The sequence below is a fragment of the Panthera leo genome, chromosome A1 (genome assembly GCF_018350215.1).
Source record: "Panthera leo isolate Ple1 chromosome A1, P.leo_Ple1_pat1.1, whole genome shotgun sequence".
Lineage (NCBI taxonomy): Eukaryota > Metazoa > Chordata > Mammalia > Carnivora > Felidae > Panthera > Panthera leo.
In genome coordinates, this window is record NC_056679.1 from 210,427,955 (window position 1) to 210,444,274 (window position 16,320).

The window sequence follows — 16,320 nt, forward strand, 5'->3', positions numbered from 1 at the left end:
TTACTTTTCACGAGAATCTGAAGCAGGATCCAGGCTCCGAGCCATCAGCACAGAGCTCAACGCGGGGCTTTAACCCACGAACCGTGAGATCATGATCTGAGCTGAAGTTGGACACTTAACTGAGCCACTCAGGTGCCCCTGGTAGCATTGTCTTTTAGAGGCTCTGTGTCCCAGGGTTTTAGTGAAACAGCCCTTTTAGCATTTACTTACAGTCCTCTCTTTCTTGAGGCCATAGGCACTAGAGGGCTTTGCCAGATGACAAATCCAATGTCCGAATGCACATTGTGGCCATGTCATTGTTACTGAATCTAGCTATTCTTGCTCCTAGACTCAAGATACATTTTATCTCAGGATTTTTGTCTTCTGCATCTGGGGATTCTGACTTCCAGATAAAGTTTCTGTTGGGGTCCCTGCTACACTCTCAGCAGAAACTTTAGGGTCATAAGAAATAATAACTTATTGACTGGACTTCTCTGGGCCCTAATACCTAAACAAAAGCATTTCATGGTTAAGCGGATATCATCTACTCAACTCTTGAGGGGCTTCCAGGGACAGAGGCCCAGCCAGTTGTTTGGTTATTTGCCCCATGGTAAGGCTAGTCCTACCAAGTCTTTAGCCATTTCTTGCTGTCTCTAGTGTGGAAACAGATCAGTTGTATCCTGTGCAGGAGACAGCAGCACACTTTGCCTCACAGGGAAGTTGAAGGAGATTGTTTTCCATTCTCAGGTCCCATGATCCCCCAGAACTGTGGCCCATGTGCAGCTCAGCTGTGAGGTTGTTTGGTGCTGGTGGGCAGGTGTGGGAACAGGGTTGGGGAACCAGAGGATGGGAGGAAAAAGGGGAGTGCCTTCACCCAGAGCACCCCTAGAATGCGTAACAAGGTTTTCAAAAGGTACATTTATTTTCCTAAGTATAATTTTATTTCCCCCAAGAATAAAGGGAATGTGATGATAGCCATAAAAGGGAAGAGTGTGGGCATGGGGATATATCTTCTCACCATGTTCTTCTGTCTCTAGGAATTCCTATGAGAAGAAGGGAGAACCTTATAAAGTGAGCTTACAACCAATTTGAAAATAGATCCATCAGCTGTGGTTTCCAGAACAATAGTTTGATCACAACTGATATGTGAGTTGCTAGTAATCACATTTTCAGTGCCCTTGCCATGTTCTTAGTCATAGAGGGAGGGATGGCTACAGGAAGTTATGCCGACTTTTCGATTTCAACTTAGCCTTGCCGGTGAAATTGAGAGGCGAAATTTCCATTGTTAGACAACCACCTAATGCAAAGGAATGTGTGGACAAATACATTGACAGGTTGTGTGATGTTTGTGTGCTTATTTTTAGACCTGTCCTAGGTTACCACTTCCAGGTTTCTTCAAGGCTTAGCCTCATCCCATGCATGTGTTTAATATCTCTCTTCTACCCTCCCATGTCTAGCATGGGTGGGAGATGCAGGCAATAAGACAACAGGCTGTAGAGGGGGTTGTACCTCTGATCTTGGTCAAGCTGTGTACCTCCAGCGCCGTGGTGGGGGGCTCAAATGCTTGGCAGCCCAGGAATTGCAGAGCAATGGCTGGAGAATGTGGACCACAGATTGCCTTCCTTCTTCAGATTATTTTATTTTTTCATCCACATGGTTTGAGTGTTCAGATATGCTGAGTGAAGCCACATCAAATAGGCTGAACATGATTGGGCGGTTTGTGCACTGCAAAAATGCAACCAGTTGAGAGGGAAATGGGGGCTGAACTGTATTCACTAATCTGTTGTGTCCTGTCATGTGCTATATGAGTCTGAAGGAAGGGACGTCTCCCAGAGGGGGTGTCTTGATGGGAGTCACACAAGGTGTTGTATGAGCTAGTTGTGGCCCTGTATACATGGCTTAACCTGTGAAGCAATGGGTTTGGATTTGGCAGCCTCTACTCTTGCTGCCACAACCACCCTCTGACTTGCTTGGAATGACCTGCTTTGGGAAACCTGACTGTGGAAAGTGGATAGGCAGTGGGCCACATATAAAGCCCATGAATATTATTTGTTTGGTATCTGCAGAACTGGCCCACACATGTTTTAAAATGTTTGAATTAGTTGTCAATATTTCCAGTTTAAGTTTGCATAAGGATCAGAATTTCTGGCTTTCCACAGTACTGTCAGGTAACATTGGGCAGCAGCCAGGTCACGTGGGACAGTCCTCAGCGAGCCCTCTGGCCTTTCTACCACTGGCGATGAAGGTTGTGTTTGTCATAGTCCATGTGCTCTATTTTCTTGTAGTAGAATTAAGAGAAAGTGAAATCTATCCTTTGCTCTTTTTTTTTTAATTTTTATTTTTAACGTTTTTCATTTTTGAGAGACCGAGAGAGACAGAGCATGAGTGGGGAAGAGGCAGAAAGAGGGGGAGACACAGAATCCAAAGCAGGCTCCATCCAGGCTCCGAGCTGTCAGCACAGAGCCCGACGTGTGGCTTGGACCCACGAACCGTGAGATCATGACCTGAGCCGAGGTAGGACACTTAACTGACTGAGCCACCCAGGCGCCCCAGTGTGTGCTCTTTTAAAGGTGAGAAAAAGATAGACTGAGAAGCCAATTTTTTCAAGAAATCTGATCAGGTACCATATTTTTCAAATGTCTGCCAAGGTCCTCTAGCATTTGTGTTTGCAGCCTGTATTCTCATGTCAGATTGTCTCAGCATCATGCAGTCAAGGAAACTGGAGAAATTCATTTAGAGCACATGCTCCTTCATTTGGCCATGAAATTAAACTAGTGGGCTGACAGAAGAGCCTTGATTTATCATGATGCCTCTACAGGAGAGGGCTCAGGAGGGGAAGAGTGTTCTGGAGGTTCATTCCTTTCACTGTCCTTGGTCTAAAGTGTTTGTCAGGAGAAAGGGTTTCGACCCTTCCCGCTGAGTTGGGGGTGGGGTGGGGGGAGTGGCACTAGACGGTCAGTGGACCACGCCTCAGGTCGAGTGAAAGAGATGTTATAATCAGATTTATGGAGATCCGAATGTGGGGGAGGAAAGACAGTGAAATTGGCGACATAGGCAAGGCAAGCCAGGAGGCCACAAAAATGTCAGGTATGTAAATGGGTGGAGTCATCTTTCATAAGCCAAGGCCCCTGATGTCAAAATTCCTTTAGTCGGGAGGCAATGCTCAAGGGCAGAGAGTTCAAGAGACCAGTTCTTAGCTGAAGGAAACTCCGAGGGACTTAATCACATGACTATATCTTATGATTCCTGTACCTGATCCACAGGCCAGAGAGAAGCAGTGCAGTTGGAGGGTTAGGGGCAAAGACTCTGGAGGCAGATCCCTTCCTTCCCTGGTAGAAATCCTCGCTTCTTAGCAGCCATGTGAGTTGGGAGAGCTCCTTAACCCTTCACACCTCGGCAGTGAGAATAGCAGTAGATCTAACTTAGGAGTTGTCTGTAGATGAGAATTAAATGAGTCAGCTCATATAAAGTGGCCAGCAGGTGTCCAATACCCAGGAAGCATTTATTACTACCTGCTTGCTAGCTCTCCCACCTACCTTAGGAAAATGCAATATTTAGAAATGTGGTTATCAGCTTGGAGGAAATTGCTCTCTATAAGAAGTAACAGAAGCACAGTTTTATAAGTGGCACCTTAGCAAATTGTAAAGGAACCTTCCAAACAATCCCATTGGCATAGTGGGTAAACTGCCCTCAATGGGCAGCTAAATTCAGGAAGAAATCATAAAGGTCTCCTGTAGCATGAGAAAGCTAAGTGAGGTCTTCTGATGCAGGGCCCTCTTCCTGTAGATTCTTTTGCAAGGAGCCTGGTGGCAAAGGCTCTCCTTGACTTACAGGGACTATACCATGAAATGGGCTCAAACGGTGAAACTAGTGGGAGAGAAGTAAGCCCTCAGCCTTCGAGCGCATAGTGAGGTCTGCCGCGTGCGAGAAGGATGTTGTGGTTTCAGCCTGGTTTGTGGGGGCACAGCAAGGTGAGGCTGTTTCAGACAGTGCTCAGTGTCGCTGTCTCCCTGTGGTTAGCATGAAATGAGCAAAGACAAAACAGCGTTTGCTTGGAGCTCAAGCGCTCAGGGCGCTGCTTTGAGCCCAGGGTGGCCCTTTTGGGCTTTAAAATGCAGCCACAAGACTCTAGTGGCATCTCTTTCCAGGTTTGTTTTCACACAGGCTTAAAAACAAAATTTCATGCTGTTCTTATGCTAAGAATCTGAGAGTGAATGTGCTCATCCATTTGTTTATCTGTTGCTCAACAGAATCTCTGGTGACGCCTCTAGTAACAGAGGATGCCCTCTTAAGTCTGTGTTAGAGAACATGAGAACTATTATGGGTTGAAGGAGCTACTCCAGTAAGCAATATAAATTCATTATTAAGTCAAACATGCCAGTAAAATAGGAGAGGAGACAGACTGAGTTGAAAAAGGTGTTGGGGCACAGTTAGGGCCCTTTGTTTAGATAAGATGGGTAGGGTGTGGGGGAGGGGTTTAGATGGAGCCCCGCCAGTTGGGTCTGCTGGGCTAACCTGTTCAGGGTTACACCAGGCTCTGGACCCTCAGAGGAACTGATTAAGACAGAATTCTTGTTTCTCATTAGCGTCTATGTGTCAGTCAGCCTCTAGCAGTTGTACCCTGATGTCACTCAACCTGTCTTCTCCAGAGCTGCAGAGAACCTTTTGGGGAGGAGGAAAATGACACTCTTACCACTTCCCTACACACACTCTCTCTCACACACAAATAATCCTAAAAAGATGAGATCAATTCTCTCAACAGATCCAGTAAGGGGTGAATATGATTGTAGGAACATCTTTATTCTAAAAAGTTGCCCTCACCTTTTAGGATTTCTAGTAAAAGGAGACATCCCTCTTCACTCCTTACTCCATTCCATTTTTATTTAGTATCTAGTAAGTATCAGAGGCTATGTTGAGTGAAGCTGTATGAAGCCGAGTGTGAGAAAAAGATGATTAGTATAGAGTCAAGTTCTAAAGAACATTCTAAGAGGTGTGGAATTTATTTGAAAGCAATGAGTCAGAGGGAAGGTTTTTAAAGCAAAAGTGTGATCTGCTTAAGCAGTTTCAGGAAGATTATTTTGGGAGTAGTGCAGAGGCTAGGTTGGGGTAGAAAAAGGGAAGATGTGGAAGGTACAGAAAGTAGGGGATCAACTGAGAGCTATTCAAGAGTCTAGAAAGATTTTCAGGGCTTTTGAAATTGGGTGGCTGTTGAAACTGAAAGGAGAGGACAGATCTGAGAGACATTTATAAGGAGTAATGAGATTTGGGTGTAAAGGGAGAGAGATCATGAGGAAGCAAGGACTTGGTCCAAGTGTCAGAATGTCAGAGACAGAACTGCAGGTGTTGCCATTGATGGAGAATGGGAAGTTCTCTTCTCAGAGAACCTCAGAGATGGATGGGGCCATAAAGCCATCCTGCCAAATGCCCCATGTCTGTATCTCATCTTCTCCCACTGTAATCCTCCTTTAGGGAGCAATTGGCTGGTTTGGACAGGGTAACAGCTAAGTGGCTGGAGTATGGTATTGGGCTCCGCAGGTAGGGCTTCTAGTGCACGTGTGCCCTAAAGAAAGATGAGATCCATACACAATGAAGACCAAGCTGAAAAGGCCCTTTCAGGAGAATGGAAGTTGGGGTAGCAGAGCTGACAAGCTGATTCAGTAGAGACAGAATTGCAGTAGGAGCAGGACAAGGGGTAAAGTTCTGAAGTCCCGTCATGGCAGCCAACTGTCCTGCCACATGGCACTCTGCCTCTGTCAGAATACTTCTGGCAACAGGGAGCCTGTATCTTCCATCATGCTGCAATGTTTACTGGTGTTGGTTTACCCCTGGGGACCGTAGAGAGCACTCCTCTGTCCCATAGGTTGGAAGCTTCTCTACTCAAGCTTAAGGCTAAGGGGTTTGAATTTCCTCACTTATGAATAAAAAAAATCGGTTCCTCTGCATATATAAAGGATGCATATATTCAAGCGTGTGGCCGGGAACTGCACACAGAATTGCAGCTGAGGTCTGACCACCACAGATCAGAGGAAAATCAGCATCTCCCTTACAACCACTGATGCCCTGAGGGCACTGGATTCTTCAGGGGCCACATTACACAGCAAATTAGAGTCAAATTTACTTTGAACAAAACCCTTTGTTTTTATTTTTAAATACAGCTAAGCCATACTTCCTCCATCCTGTGCTTGCGCAATGGGTGATTTTGTACACAAGTTGAGCAAACTGGGGAAGAGGATGGCTTTTGGTGTTAATATTGAGTTCCTAGTCTGTTATTTATCAGCTGTGTGACTTCAGGCAAGTTAATCTTCTCTTTAAATGCCATCTTCACTATATGGAAATGGCAATACTAAGAGTACCTGACTCAGAGTTGTAAACACTGAGACAGTGCTTGTAAAGCTCTCAGCACAGTGCCTGCCTCATAGTAAACCCTCAAAAAGAGCAGCTATTGTTGTGTATAGTCACCTATTATTAGTACCTCAACCTTGTTATCGGGTCCTCTTTCTCTTACCAAACATAATTTAATTCAAATCTCTTCCAACATTGCATCAACCATAATTCTAGGTCGCCTGGATCCTATATCCCTGTTTGAATTTCTTTGTTGATGTTTTGTATCACAGAGATCAGTAAGACAGACATGGGCATTGGTTCCCATAGCTAACAATCTCTTGAGGAGAGAGGTAATGAATAATTTGTGTGACGAATCTTTTGTGTCCCTCCACTGGTTCCAGACTCAGTTGTCCTTGCATTTAGTCCATATTCATTTCCTTTGTTCCCAAGGAAATCATGAATAATCCTGTAAACATCACATGATACCCAGAAGAGAGCCCTAGGATAAGAGACCATGTCACAAAGGCAATAGCTGGAGGTCACAGTAATATTCAGTGCAGTCAAAATGATTTCAAGATAGTGAGGCATTCCCTAAAATTATAAGACTTGAAAGGCCCTTGAGTGGATGAGTTCTAGAACATTCTTCCTTTGTCTGGGAGAATCCCATGCAACCTCTTGTTTCAGTGTGAAGTTGCATGCCTTGCCTGCTCCAGGACCTGTGTGGGAGAGCTCCTTTTTCGGCTCTGGGTCATGCCCAGTCACAACATCTGCTTAGTCTTGATGATGGTTAACAGATTGTGACATGGTAGCAAATACCCACCAGGGAGACCTTTCATGTGGTGGTTGTCCTGCCTACTGCTTAGATGAGTCAATGGGCCTCAGGAGGGAGATTCTGCAATTTCCTTATTTAACAATGCTGTGCAAGAACATTAGGACAGCAAGGGATACTGTCAGCTCTGCTTTTAATTTTTTTCTTTTGGAAAATAGTGCTGCCTTGTCTTGTTCAATCCTTGACTAAATGTAGATTAGTTTACTGCCTGTGACCTCATCATGATATTTTATTTATTTGAGCTCAATTTTCAGATATTCCTCTCCTTCCTTCTCTAGAAAAACTAGAATTATCTCGTAATAACCAAAACTGCATGTGAACTGGCTAAGTTGAAATTTGGAAATCTCTGGCAGAGTTTCTACCACATCTCTGTACTTCTGGGTCACCACCCTCCATAATTTTAAAGACAAAGATTCTGGTAGTGGAGCCCACAAGAAGGAAATTAAGGAAACATGTCACTGTCCAGAAATAGAATATAAGTCTTACTAACAATAGAAATTGTCTTCGGCTTGTTCACCATTCATGGTGATCAATCTAAATGTGATATTTCCACCCATTTTGCACAAATATATCAATACAACTTAAAGTTGGCTATAATTTTAGTCTTAGGTTCTGGAGCATAGCAATAAAGAATACAAGAGAAATCTCTGGCTTCATTGAACTTACAGCCTAGTGGAGTGACAGGCAAACAAAAGAGTAAACATGTAGTTTGTCAGATGTAAATAAGTACAATGGAAAAAAAATTATGTTGTGTTGGGATGTGGCTTATTTCTATTTTGTATCACCTGTTGAGGGAAGGCCTTAGTGACAAAGTGTCATTTAAATAGGCACCTAAAGGAAGTGAGGGGACAAGCCACACAGGTTGGGAGAAAGTCATTCTAGGCAGCGAAAAAAGTACATGCAAAAGTCCTGAGACAGAAGTGTTCTGGTGTGTTCTAGGATCAACGAGGTGGATTTGTCACTTAAGTGCTCCACTCAAGTAGAGTGGGCAAGGGGCAAAATAGCAAGAGATGAGATCAGAGAGGTAGCAAGGGGTAAGCTCAGGGTGAGGACTTGGACTGGATGCTGCACGAAATGGGATGCTGACAGAGGGTTGGAGTGAGGGGTGACATGACCTCACCTGCATCATGAAAGGTTCCCTCTGTTGGCTTGGACTTGTTGAGTTTGTGATGACTGTGAGTGATCAATATGGTAATCAAATGGACAGTAAGAGCAAAGTTTGGATTCCAGGGCACCGGTGAGAAGAAAAGAAATTTCTGTGTTAGTCTCTGTAATACCCACAAAGTAATGGAAATGGATGAGTCATTCAGGGACTGACTTTAGATGGAGAAGGCAGAGTTCTGAGGCCCTTCAACATTTGGAGGTTGAGTAAAAGAGGAGTATCCAGCAGCCACAGAGGCTCAGAAGGAGCAGTCAGGGGGGACAAAGACCAAGAAGGGGTTTCAGAGAAGGCCCACCACTGAGAAGACGCCATCACTCACTTAGAAAACATTTTCTTGAGATAAGTATCATTGAATTTGAGTCACTAATATATACAAGGAAAAAGATATAATGGTGCGAGTAGATTCATCTATATAGGAAATATTATATTCTATTAGGAAAGGATTAGAAATAGATGTGAGTAGCATGGCTGTACCAGCAGCTGATGCAGCCATCTCTTCAGCTTGTGTGGGATGAACCTTGGAATTTTACTGCACGTGGAGCCAGAACCACAAAATGTACATATCAGAACTTCCCTGATGTGGAGATTCAGGGGAATTTCCACTATATTTGCCTAATGTACATACTTCTTACAGTGATTTTTCATGACTTTTATGTGTGTGTTTATTTTTGAACACATTGTTCTGGTGTCTTCTATTTTCAGAATCACTTCAAAATGCATTCCTTCTTACTTTGTATTTTTGCTCTGTACTTAAGGTTTATTATAGAATATTCTCCAAGTTAAGGAAGGCCCCCTTTTCAATGCCCCTAATAACCAGGTCTAAGTCATTTCTATACTTACAATGACAACATATATGACAAACACCATGTTTACATTTTATGTTTGGAAGATTCATTGCCAAGTAATAAAAATCACACTCTTGTTTTCATTTCTTTTCCTCTGTAAGTCTCGAAGGAGATGTCTCTCCATCACTTCCTTGTACATGCTCACTCCTTTGGAGAATTATTTTAATATCCTAAGGGAAGAGATTAAAAGAGAAGTAAGAGACATTAATAAGTGATTTAGGATTAAAGATCATGTAATATATGGCAGTGCTTAAACAGTAAGTTGTTTTTATTTCGATATTTTTCTTTAAGAAAATGGTTCTCTATTTAGTTTAAATCTCACCCTGCAACTTACTGGTTGTACCCTTGGAAAGATATCAAAGATTTTGGAGCCTCTGTTTCCTAATCTAATAATGACTGGAATTGTCACATTAGATTAAGTAACATTTATAAAAAGTAATTTACACAGTTTGGCACCTAATGAACAAGCCTAAGTGTTACTTCCTTATTCATGAAAAAAACATATTCATTTACTATTTATGAAAAATTCTAATGCCAGATCAACCATATCTACAGATTTACAGAACTTTAGACGAGTGGATTATTTTGAGGGGAGACTTTTACATTTCTCCGTTTTTTTTTTTTTTAATATTAGGAATAAATCGATCTGTTTTTTGTCCATTTAAAATAGCAGTGTCTTACATTTTAGATCACAGTCATTGAAAAAAATAAATGTAAAATACTATCAAAATGTCAAAGGGATACAAACACGCGTGAAAAATGTAGAGTTATATTTATGCAGTTTCTTTTCTTTCCCTCACAGATTTAGGGAAATGTTCTAAGAATGTAACTTTCTTTTCTTCAGAGCTGAGTTCCAAAGGTTTCAATTTGACTGAGGTCATTTTACTCAAGAAGACAGGAGTTAGTTCACTATCTGAGCTGACCCCTGCTGAGTGACACACGTACTGCTTATTTTCAGTCACTGCCAGGAATCATAGTGAATCATTTTCTGGTGAGACCTTGTTTTTTGAAAATGCAGATTTCCTACAGACAGAGGTCAAACTCAAGTGAACTAAGTGAAAAAGAACAGCCGCTCCCCATTGTTAATACTACGTGTTCTTTGACTAGAGAGTATTTACACTAATACTGCTGACTGTTCACTTGGGGATTAAAGAGTGAGCTGCCCTGTGATCACCTGACACTCTGCAGCATGGAGAACATCATCAGCTTCAGATGTTTAAATCAGCCCTGGCTAAGTTTGCAGTTGAAGTCAGAGGCCATAATTTTCACTAGCAGTTAATGGAGGAAAGCTGAGAGAGTTTGGAAATGTTTGACTTGGGTGCTTTGAAAACACAATGCACCATAGCAGCCATCATGTTTTGTTACAAATGAGAGGATTGGAGAAAACCTTAAAGTCAGATTCCCTGAAGGCACAGTGGGATGAAAATCCCTTCAAGTCACTCTTAATAATTCGTATTTTGTCCTCATGTAATTGGGTCCTGACTCATTTGCTTATAAGAATTCCCCTGTGACATTCAGATTTTAATGCTAAAAGATTTTTTGTTATCTCCTATTGAATGGAAACCTTAACTTGAAGCATATATGCTTGATTTGCAGGTTTGCTGAAAAAAAATTTATGTTGATTCGGTATGTGTTTGTTACAAGAAACTACATTCGTTAGGTTGGTATAGAAAACCAGGTGTTCACTTACATTTGTGGATATATTGGTCATAGGAAATTCATTGATTTTCCTCACTAACAACTCAGCTACGATATCTGCATTGATCTTGTTACATTTATTTAACCAAAGCATTTTCTTAATAATTTAGGAATATTACTTGAAATTACCTCTTTGTATAAGATCTATGAAAGCAGAAGTTAAATAAATGACTTTGACCGAATAACTATAAGATCCAACACAAAATCTGGAATTTGCATCTAGGTATTGCCCGCATGGGGATTTCTGGGACATGAGTTTGGACCCTCTGTCATCATGGCACTGCAACAGGGAAAGCCTTTTCTTTCTTTCCAAAGAGCAGACACTGAATTCAGGAGATGAAGTGCCAGCTTATTTATTTATCCACATACAATGTCACATGGCTCAGAAATATTTCCTGGGCACCGCAATTACCAACAAACCCTCAATAGTAATAAGAGCAGCAATAATTATAATGTTTAACATTTATTTTTGGGTGCATCCTATCTGCCAAGCCCTAAGCTAAGCACTTTATATGTACTAAGTCATTAAATCCATACAAGAACCCCATGAGGTATGTATGGTAACCTATTTTACAGATGGGGAAACTAAGGCACCGTGAGGTCACTTGGCCAAGGTCACCCAGTGCATAGGTGTGAACCCAATCAGTGTGGCTCTTGGGCCGCTCTCTCAACCACAAAGCCAGGATGCCTCCCAATAGGAGCAAGAATTAAACACGCCAAAATGACTATGAATACTCAGTTTTTTTCAAATATATATTTCAAAGTGCTGCTGCTTCCAAACACAAACCTTGTAAACAGAGCTATCAGGCAACAACCTTCACTTCCCACTGTTTATAACAGCAAACAACATTTTAACCTGAAAAACCACATTCTAGCTTTTGCTCTACTTATCTTGAAAGATCTTCAAATAACATCACTGTGGTTAAAGTTCATTTTAAAATGTGATCTATTTACTTCTACATGGATATCTGGAACAGAAATGGTGACAGGATGGGTTTGGTAGAAACTGAATCTTCAGAGATTTTTTTTTTCTTTTCCTTTATTTCTCTTCTTTCTTTTCTTTTTTTGCACAATGAAAATGAGAATGGAACATCTTACTGGAAAGAGAGGCTCTTTCGTTCTAGAATATCAGAGTTTAGGCTTTTTAGGTCACAGGCTCAAGTCTCTAATTCACAGTCATATGAATGAGTCCCAATTATGCAGTCCTCTGTCCTCTCATGGCTTTGAGGTGGAGGGCCAGGAAGGAGAGGTGGGGGCGAGGAGACAGGGAGCTGAAGAAGCTGACTCTGCAGAAGCACTCTGGCCATGAAGGAAAGCACGGACAGACTGACTGGTGACAGACAGGCTTACTCTCTTTCTGCTGTTGGAGCACCAGGTGATAATGGTCTGGGGAAACTGACTCACAGAAGGTCAGATGTCCTGTGCTGGTAGGCTCTAGGTCAGAGGGGTGCTGCATGCCAGGGAAATTTGGGGAACGTGCAAAGACGGCGTTGGTAGTCAGTATGTCCAAGCACTCCTGGGATAGAGCGGGCAGTGGCCCAGAATCCTGTCATGCTGGAGGTAGTCCTGTGTAGAGAAACCGCACTGTCTACAACATCACTAGCGAGGTGTACAACAAGTTGATCAAACTCCTTCCAAAAAGAGAGAAATATGTACATTAAAAACAGCCCCATGGACTCCTGCTATCCCTAGGAGTCAGGACACCTTTTCAAGGGGCTGACTCTCAAAGGCAGTCATCCATTGGCTGTTTTCTTAGGAAAATGCTGAATAGAATCTTCTCAGCAAGTTAATCATATTTAGTCTGGCCAGAGTCAAGATGTTTCCAAATTGTCTGACTTTGTACAGTTTTCTTCCCCTTAGGGGAGGAAATAATTATGGCATCGTTTTATGTTTCTACTGGTTCCTGGTAATACAAGATAAATTCTAATATACATAATTCCAAGGGAGTTTGAAAATTATTTTACTGGTTCAAAGTAAGAGGGCCATTCCCTAAAACATAGGACAGCCATGTAAGATGAAATGCAGTCAAAGGTGATGTGCCTCTGGAACTTATACAGGATAACATCTACCCAGAAGAAAGCAAAAGGGGGTTGATTCCCACAGCTGGGGACACTCCTCTGTCCTCTCTCCCCTCCTGTCTCCAACCTGTGGTCTAGTTCTGGTGTGCTCTGTCCCCCCCCAACTAATTCTAGGGTCACACTGACCTATGCCCTCCTCCTCCTAAGTGGGGAAGAAGCTAGTCTTCATTAATGAAAATATGAGATAGGAAAAACTGAAAAGGAACATGTAACATATCAGTTTTGATGCAAACAATAAATGTTTGTGGAATGTATGAGCACAGCAACTTGGAATAATTGCCAACAGTGTTTCCAGATATTTTGGCCTATTTATATAAAGAGACACAACTTTGTTTTAAAAGAGGCCAATTAAATGTTAGAGACACAATGATATGGTTACGAGACAAAGAAACACTTAGAAATGAAGAAGTTGCTATCACATCACGTCCCTGCTCAGATGCCTACTGGCTCCCCTTCCCCCATGCAGTCCTGTGTCCACGCCTTTGCACAGACCTTTCCTTTTCCCTACAATGCTGTCCTCTCTCCACCCCAATGGCAGAATCCGTGTAGACCTCCTCTCCTCTCCCTCCACTTTCAAAAACTCCTGGCCGTCTTTGAAGACTCAGCTTCTAGAACAAAAAACGTCCTATGTTTTGAATTCCTGTAATGTTGTTCTTGGGTGGTTTACCTCATATCACGCTCTTGTAATTCTTGCATGTAAAAATTGTCTTACAAACATAGTGGAGTTTGGTTGAGAGCAGCAACTGAGGTTCATACTCATTTTGTCTCCCACGAAGTCTTGGATCGCTAGCCTTGGTGGTCAGTGCTCAGCAGCCAAGAGTAAGTACAGCAGCCACCATTTCAGAAGTCCTTGCCGAATGTCAGAAACCCCACCATGTGCCTGAGCAATGCCTGAGCTCATTTCATTCTCATTGCAACCCTCTCTGTCGGAATGACTGTTATTCCCATTTAACAGATGAGGGAGTCAGGATGAAGAGAAAGTTTAAGTCAGGTCTCTAGTAAGTAGTCTACCTGAGATTCAGTCCCATGACTTCCTGATCCTTGAGCCTGTGTTCCTAAATGCTATCATCATACTTCACTACCGGATGAGTGTCTGCTAGCTTGTTAGAAATTGATTTCAGTTATTGCCAACAGAGGAGATACAATTTATAAGCAAAAAGATCAGCAATTTAAAACAAACAAATTTAGGTCTGAAGATATTCACGTCTGAATGGTCTCATTTCTGGGCATAGAAGGTTATCACTGACAAGTCAGGAGAAATGTGTCTTAGAATCACCTTCATTTTATCGAAGTGAAAGTGCTTTTATCTTAAACTCAGCACACCCTTAATTGTCCAAGAAACAACTAGCAGGAGCCAAATAAAGAGACTTCATACGGTTGAACCGGTACGTGAGGAGGCTGTACACCTGCCCCACTGTGATTGGGGTGTGTCTCTGCCTGCCTTGTCCCTTGTCATTAAAGACCTGGCATTGCCAGGGTGGACACACATTCAGCACATGCGGTAGAGACTCGCTGGGTCACTGTGATCTCTGAACTGCAGCTCTCCCTTTCTTCCTTCTCTCCTTCTGTGGCGGTCTAGTCTCTATGGGTTTTGTCCTCAGTTTCTCCATTTTGCACAGTGTTTCCCTGATGGAACTGACATCCAGTCTCCTGTGTGCGCTCACACTATATGCGCTACATAGACAATGGGTACCATGATTAGAGAGAACAACTACGTCAGCACTTGTTTGGGGATCGTGGTCTCCTTAGTTCTTTTTGGGAAGGGGGGATTCTATTCTCCATACTTTTCAGTCACAGGCTAGTTATTAGCCGGATGGAATGATCTGGAACACTAATACTGCCTCTCATCCAGCTTTCATCTCATTCACTCCAGCCTTCTGTCATAGATCCAAGATAGCCCCCTTCCTAATGAGGCAGCTCCATAATGTTAACAGTGTCATTCATAGTGCAGATAGCTACCTCTACTGTTCCTGGCCTTGCTGCCCGCTGGGTATCACAGGCTGGCTTCTCTAACCTGATGCTTTTACCAGCTTAGCTTCTCTGACCCTGGTTTGGCCAGCACCAGCTTCTCCCCTGTCTCTGTAGTCCACACTGGAAACGTCCCACCATGCCCTGATCCTGAGCTTGACTGAATTAGGACACCTTGGGATAATACTCACAGGGATTTTATAGTCTGAATAACTTGAAATCAGGTCTTGAATAAAAGGATGCTTCAAAAGAACAGCAACTCTGACTGGTTCCAGATTCTTGGCACCTAGGTCTTGAAATACTTTTATGAAGTTCTTTAAAGAAGAAAAAAAAAAGTGAAGTTAACTTCACAATCCTGCAGATGTTAAAAACTTATTTTACTTAATAAAGGAATTTGCCATAATTTCTACACAATGATACATTTGAGAGCAATTCCATGAAACTATGCTAAGACTTGAGGGTGAGTTTTCTTATGTACAAGTTACCCCTTTTCTGAAGGAGTCTAACCAACCTCTGAGTCAGTGTTCTCTATCTGTAGGTGGCTGGCAAATCTGTTAGCGTCCTGTACTTCTTTTCCCCCTCGGAACACTTTGAGTAGTCTTTCCAAAGAAATCTTTTCAGTGTTTGCATTCGCAGGGATATCTTCTTCCTTTTCCTCCTTTTCTTCTCTTAATTCCCTTTCCTCACTCATGAAGTTTCCCTCATGTTCAGGATATTCCTCAATTGGACTCATATCAGTAAAAGAGGAGGTCTGCACGATTTAATAAAGACAATATGAAGTCAGACTGAAGAGTTTCCAGTAATGGAGACATTTAAACACACTAATGTTGTCACACACTTTTCACGCAATGAAGCGATGGTGCCTCCCACAACCTAGCCAAACAAAGTACCGAAGAGAGCGTACTAACTGCACTGGAGATCACATCGAGATTCTAGACCAATTCTGCCTGTGGATACAGACACCTCAGTGTGGGGTGTGTCTTACCTCCATAGATGCTTCAGCTCACTGAACTGCCAGGCACTTCGGATTCCTCTGTAAGTGGACACTGGAGTGAATTAGTGTGCCTGATGCCTGGCTTCTGCACATGAATATAGATTTTTAAAGGATTTGCTTTGGAAACGGACTGTAGCCGAGAGGTTATGGCAAGTTAATTTCTCAAGCTTGATAGATTCTAAGAGCTTCAGAAACATTTGTTTGCATACCAGAGGTTAAACCCAACTAAACATTCAGATGGCAAAATAGAAAACAAATTGAACTAGAAAGTCAGGTGGGATTTTTACGGCTGCTCATTGAAACACGGCCAAGAGCCATGAAGTCGGTAGGCCTCATGAGTATGGTAAAGAGTACAGTATTTCTGAAGTAATTTCTTGTGTTTCAAAAACCTGAAAACCATTCCTGCCCATTGACCTTGTAATTATAGATCTAGGAATTGATTC

General features: G+C 42.5%; 1 protein-coding gene and 1 long non-coding RNA gene across 6 annotated transcripts in view; one reads left to right on the top strand and one right to left on the bottom strand.

The window, feature by feature from the left end:
• The window catches only part of LOC122227588, an 81,761-nt gene that overhangs the window by 42,519 nt on the left and 22,922 nt on the right, over positions 1–16,320 (top strand). The gene's annotated exons all lie outside the window — the stretch shown is intronic.
• Positions 8,809–16,320, bottom strand: part of SPEF2 (sperm flagellar 2) — a 184,102-nt gene continuing 176,590 nt past the window's right edge. For all 4 annotated transcript variants that reach the window (XM_042952165.1, XM_042952150.1, XM_042952160.1 and 1 more), the window contains 3 exons: positions 15,395–15,634; positions 15,075–15,197; positions 8,809–9,309 (listed from right to left, as the gene is read on the bottom strand). In XM_042952165.1, coding sequence (XP_042808099.1) covers positions 9,220–9,309; positions 15,075–15,197; positions 15,395–15,634 — 453 coding nt within the window. In that variant the 3' untranslated portion in view covers positions 8,809–9,219. The remainder of the gene's footprint in view (positions 9,310–15,074; positions 15,198–15,394; positions 15,635–16,320) is intronic.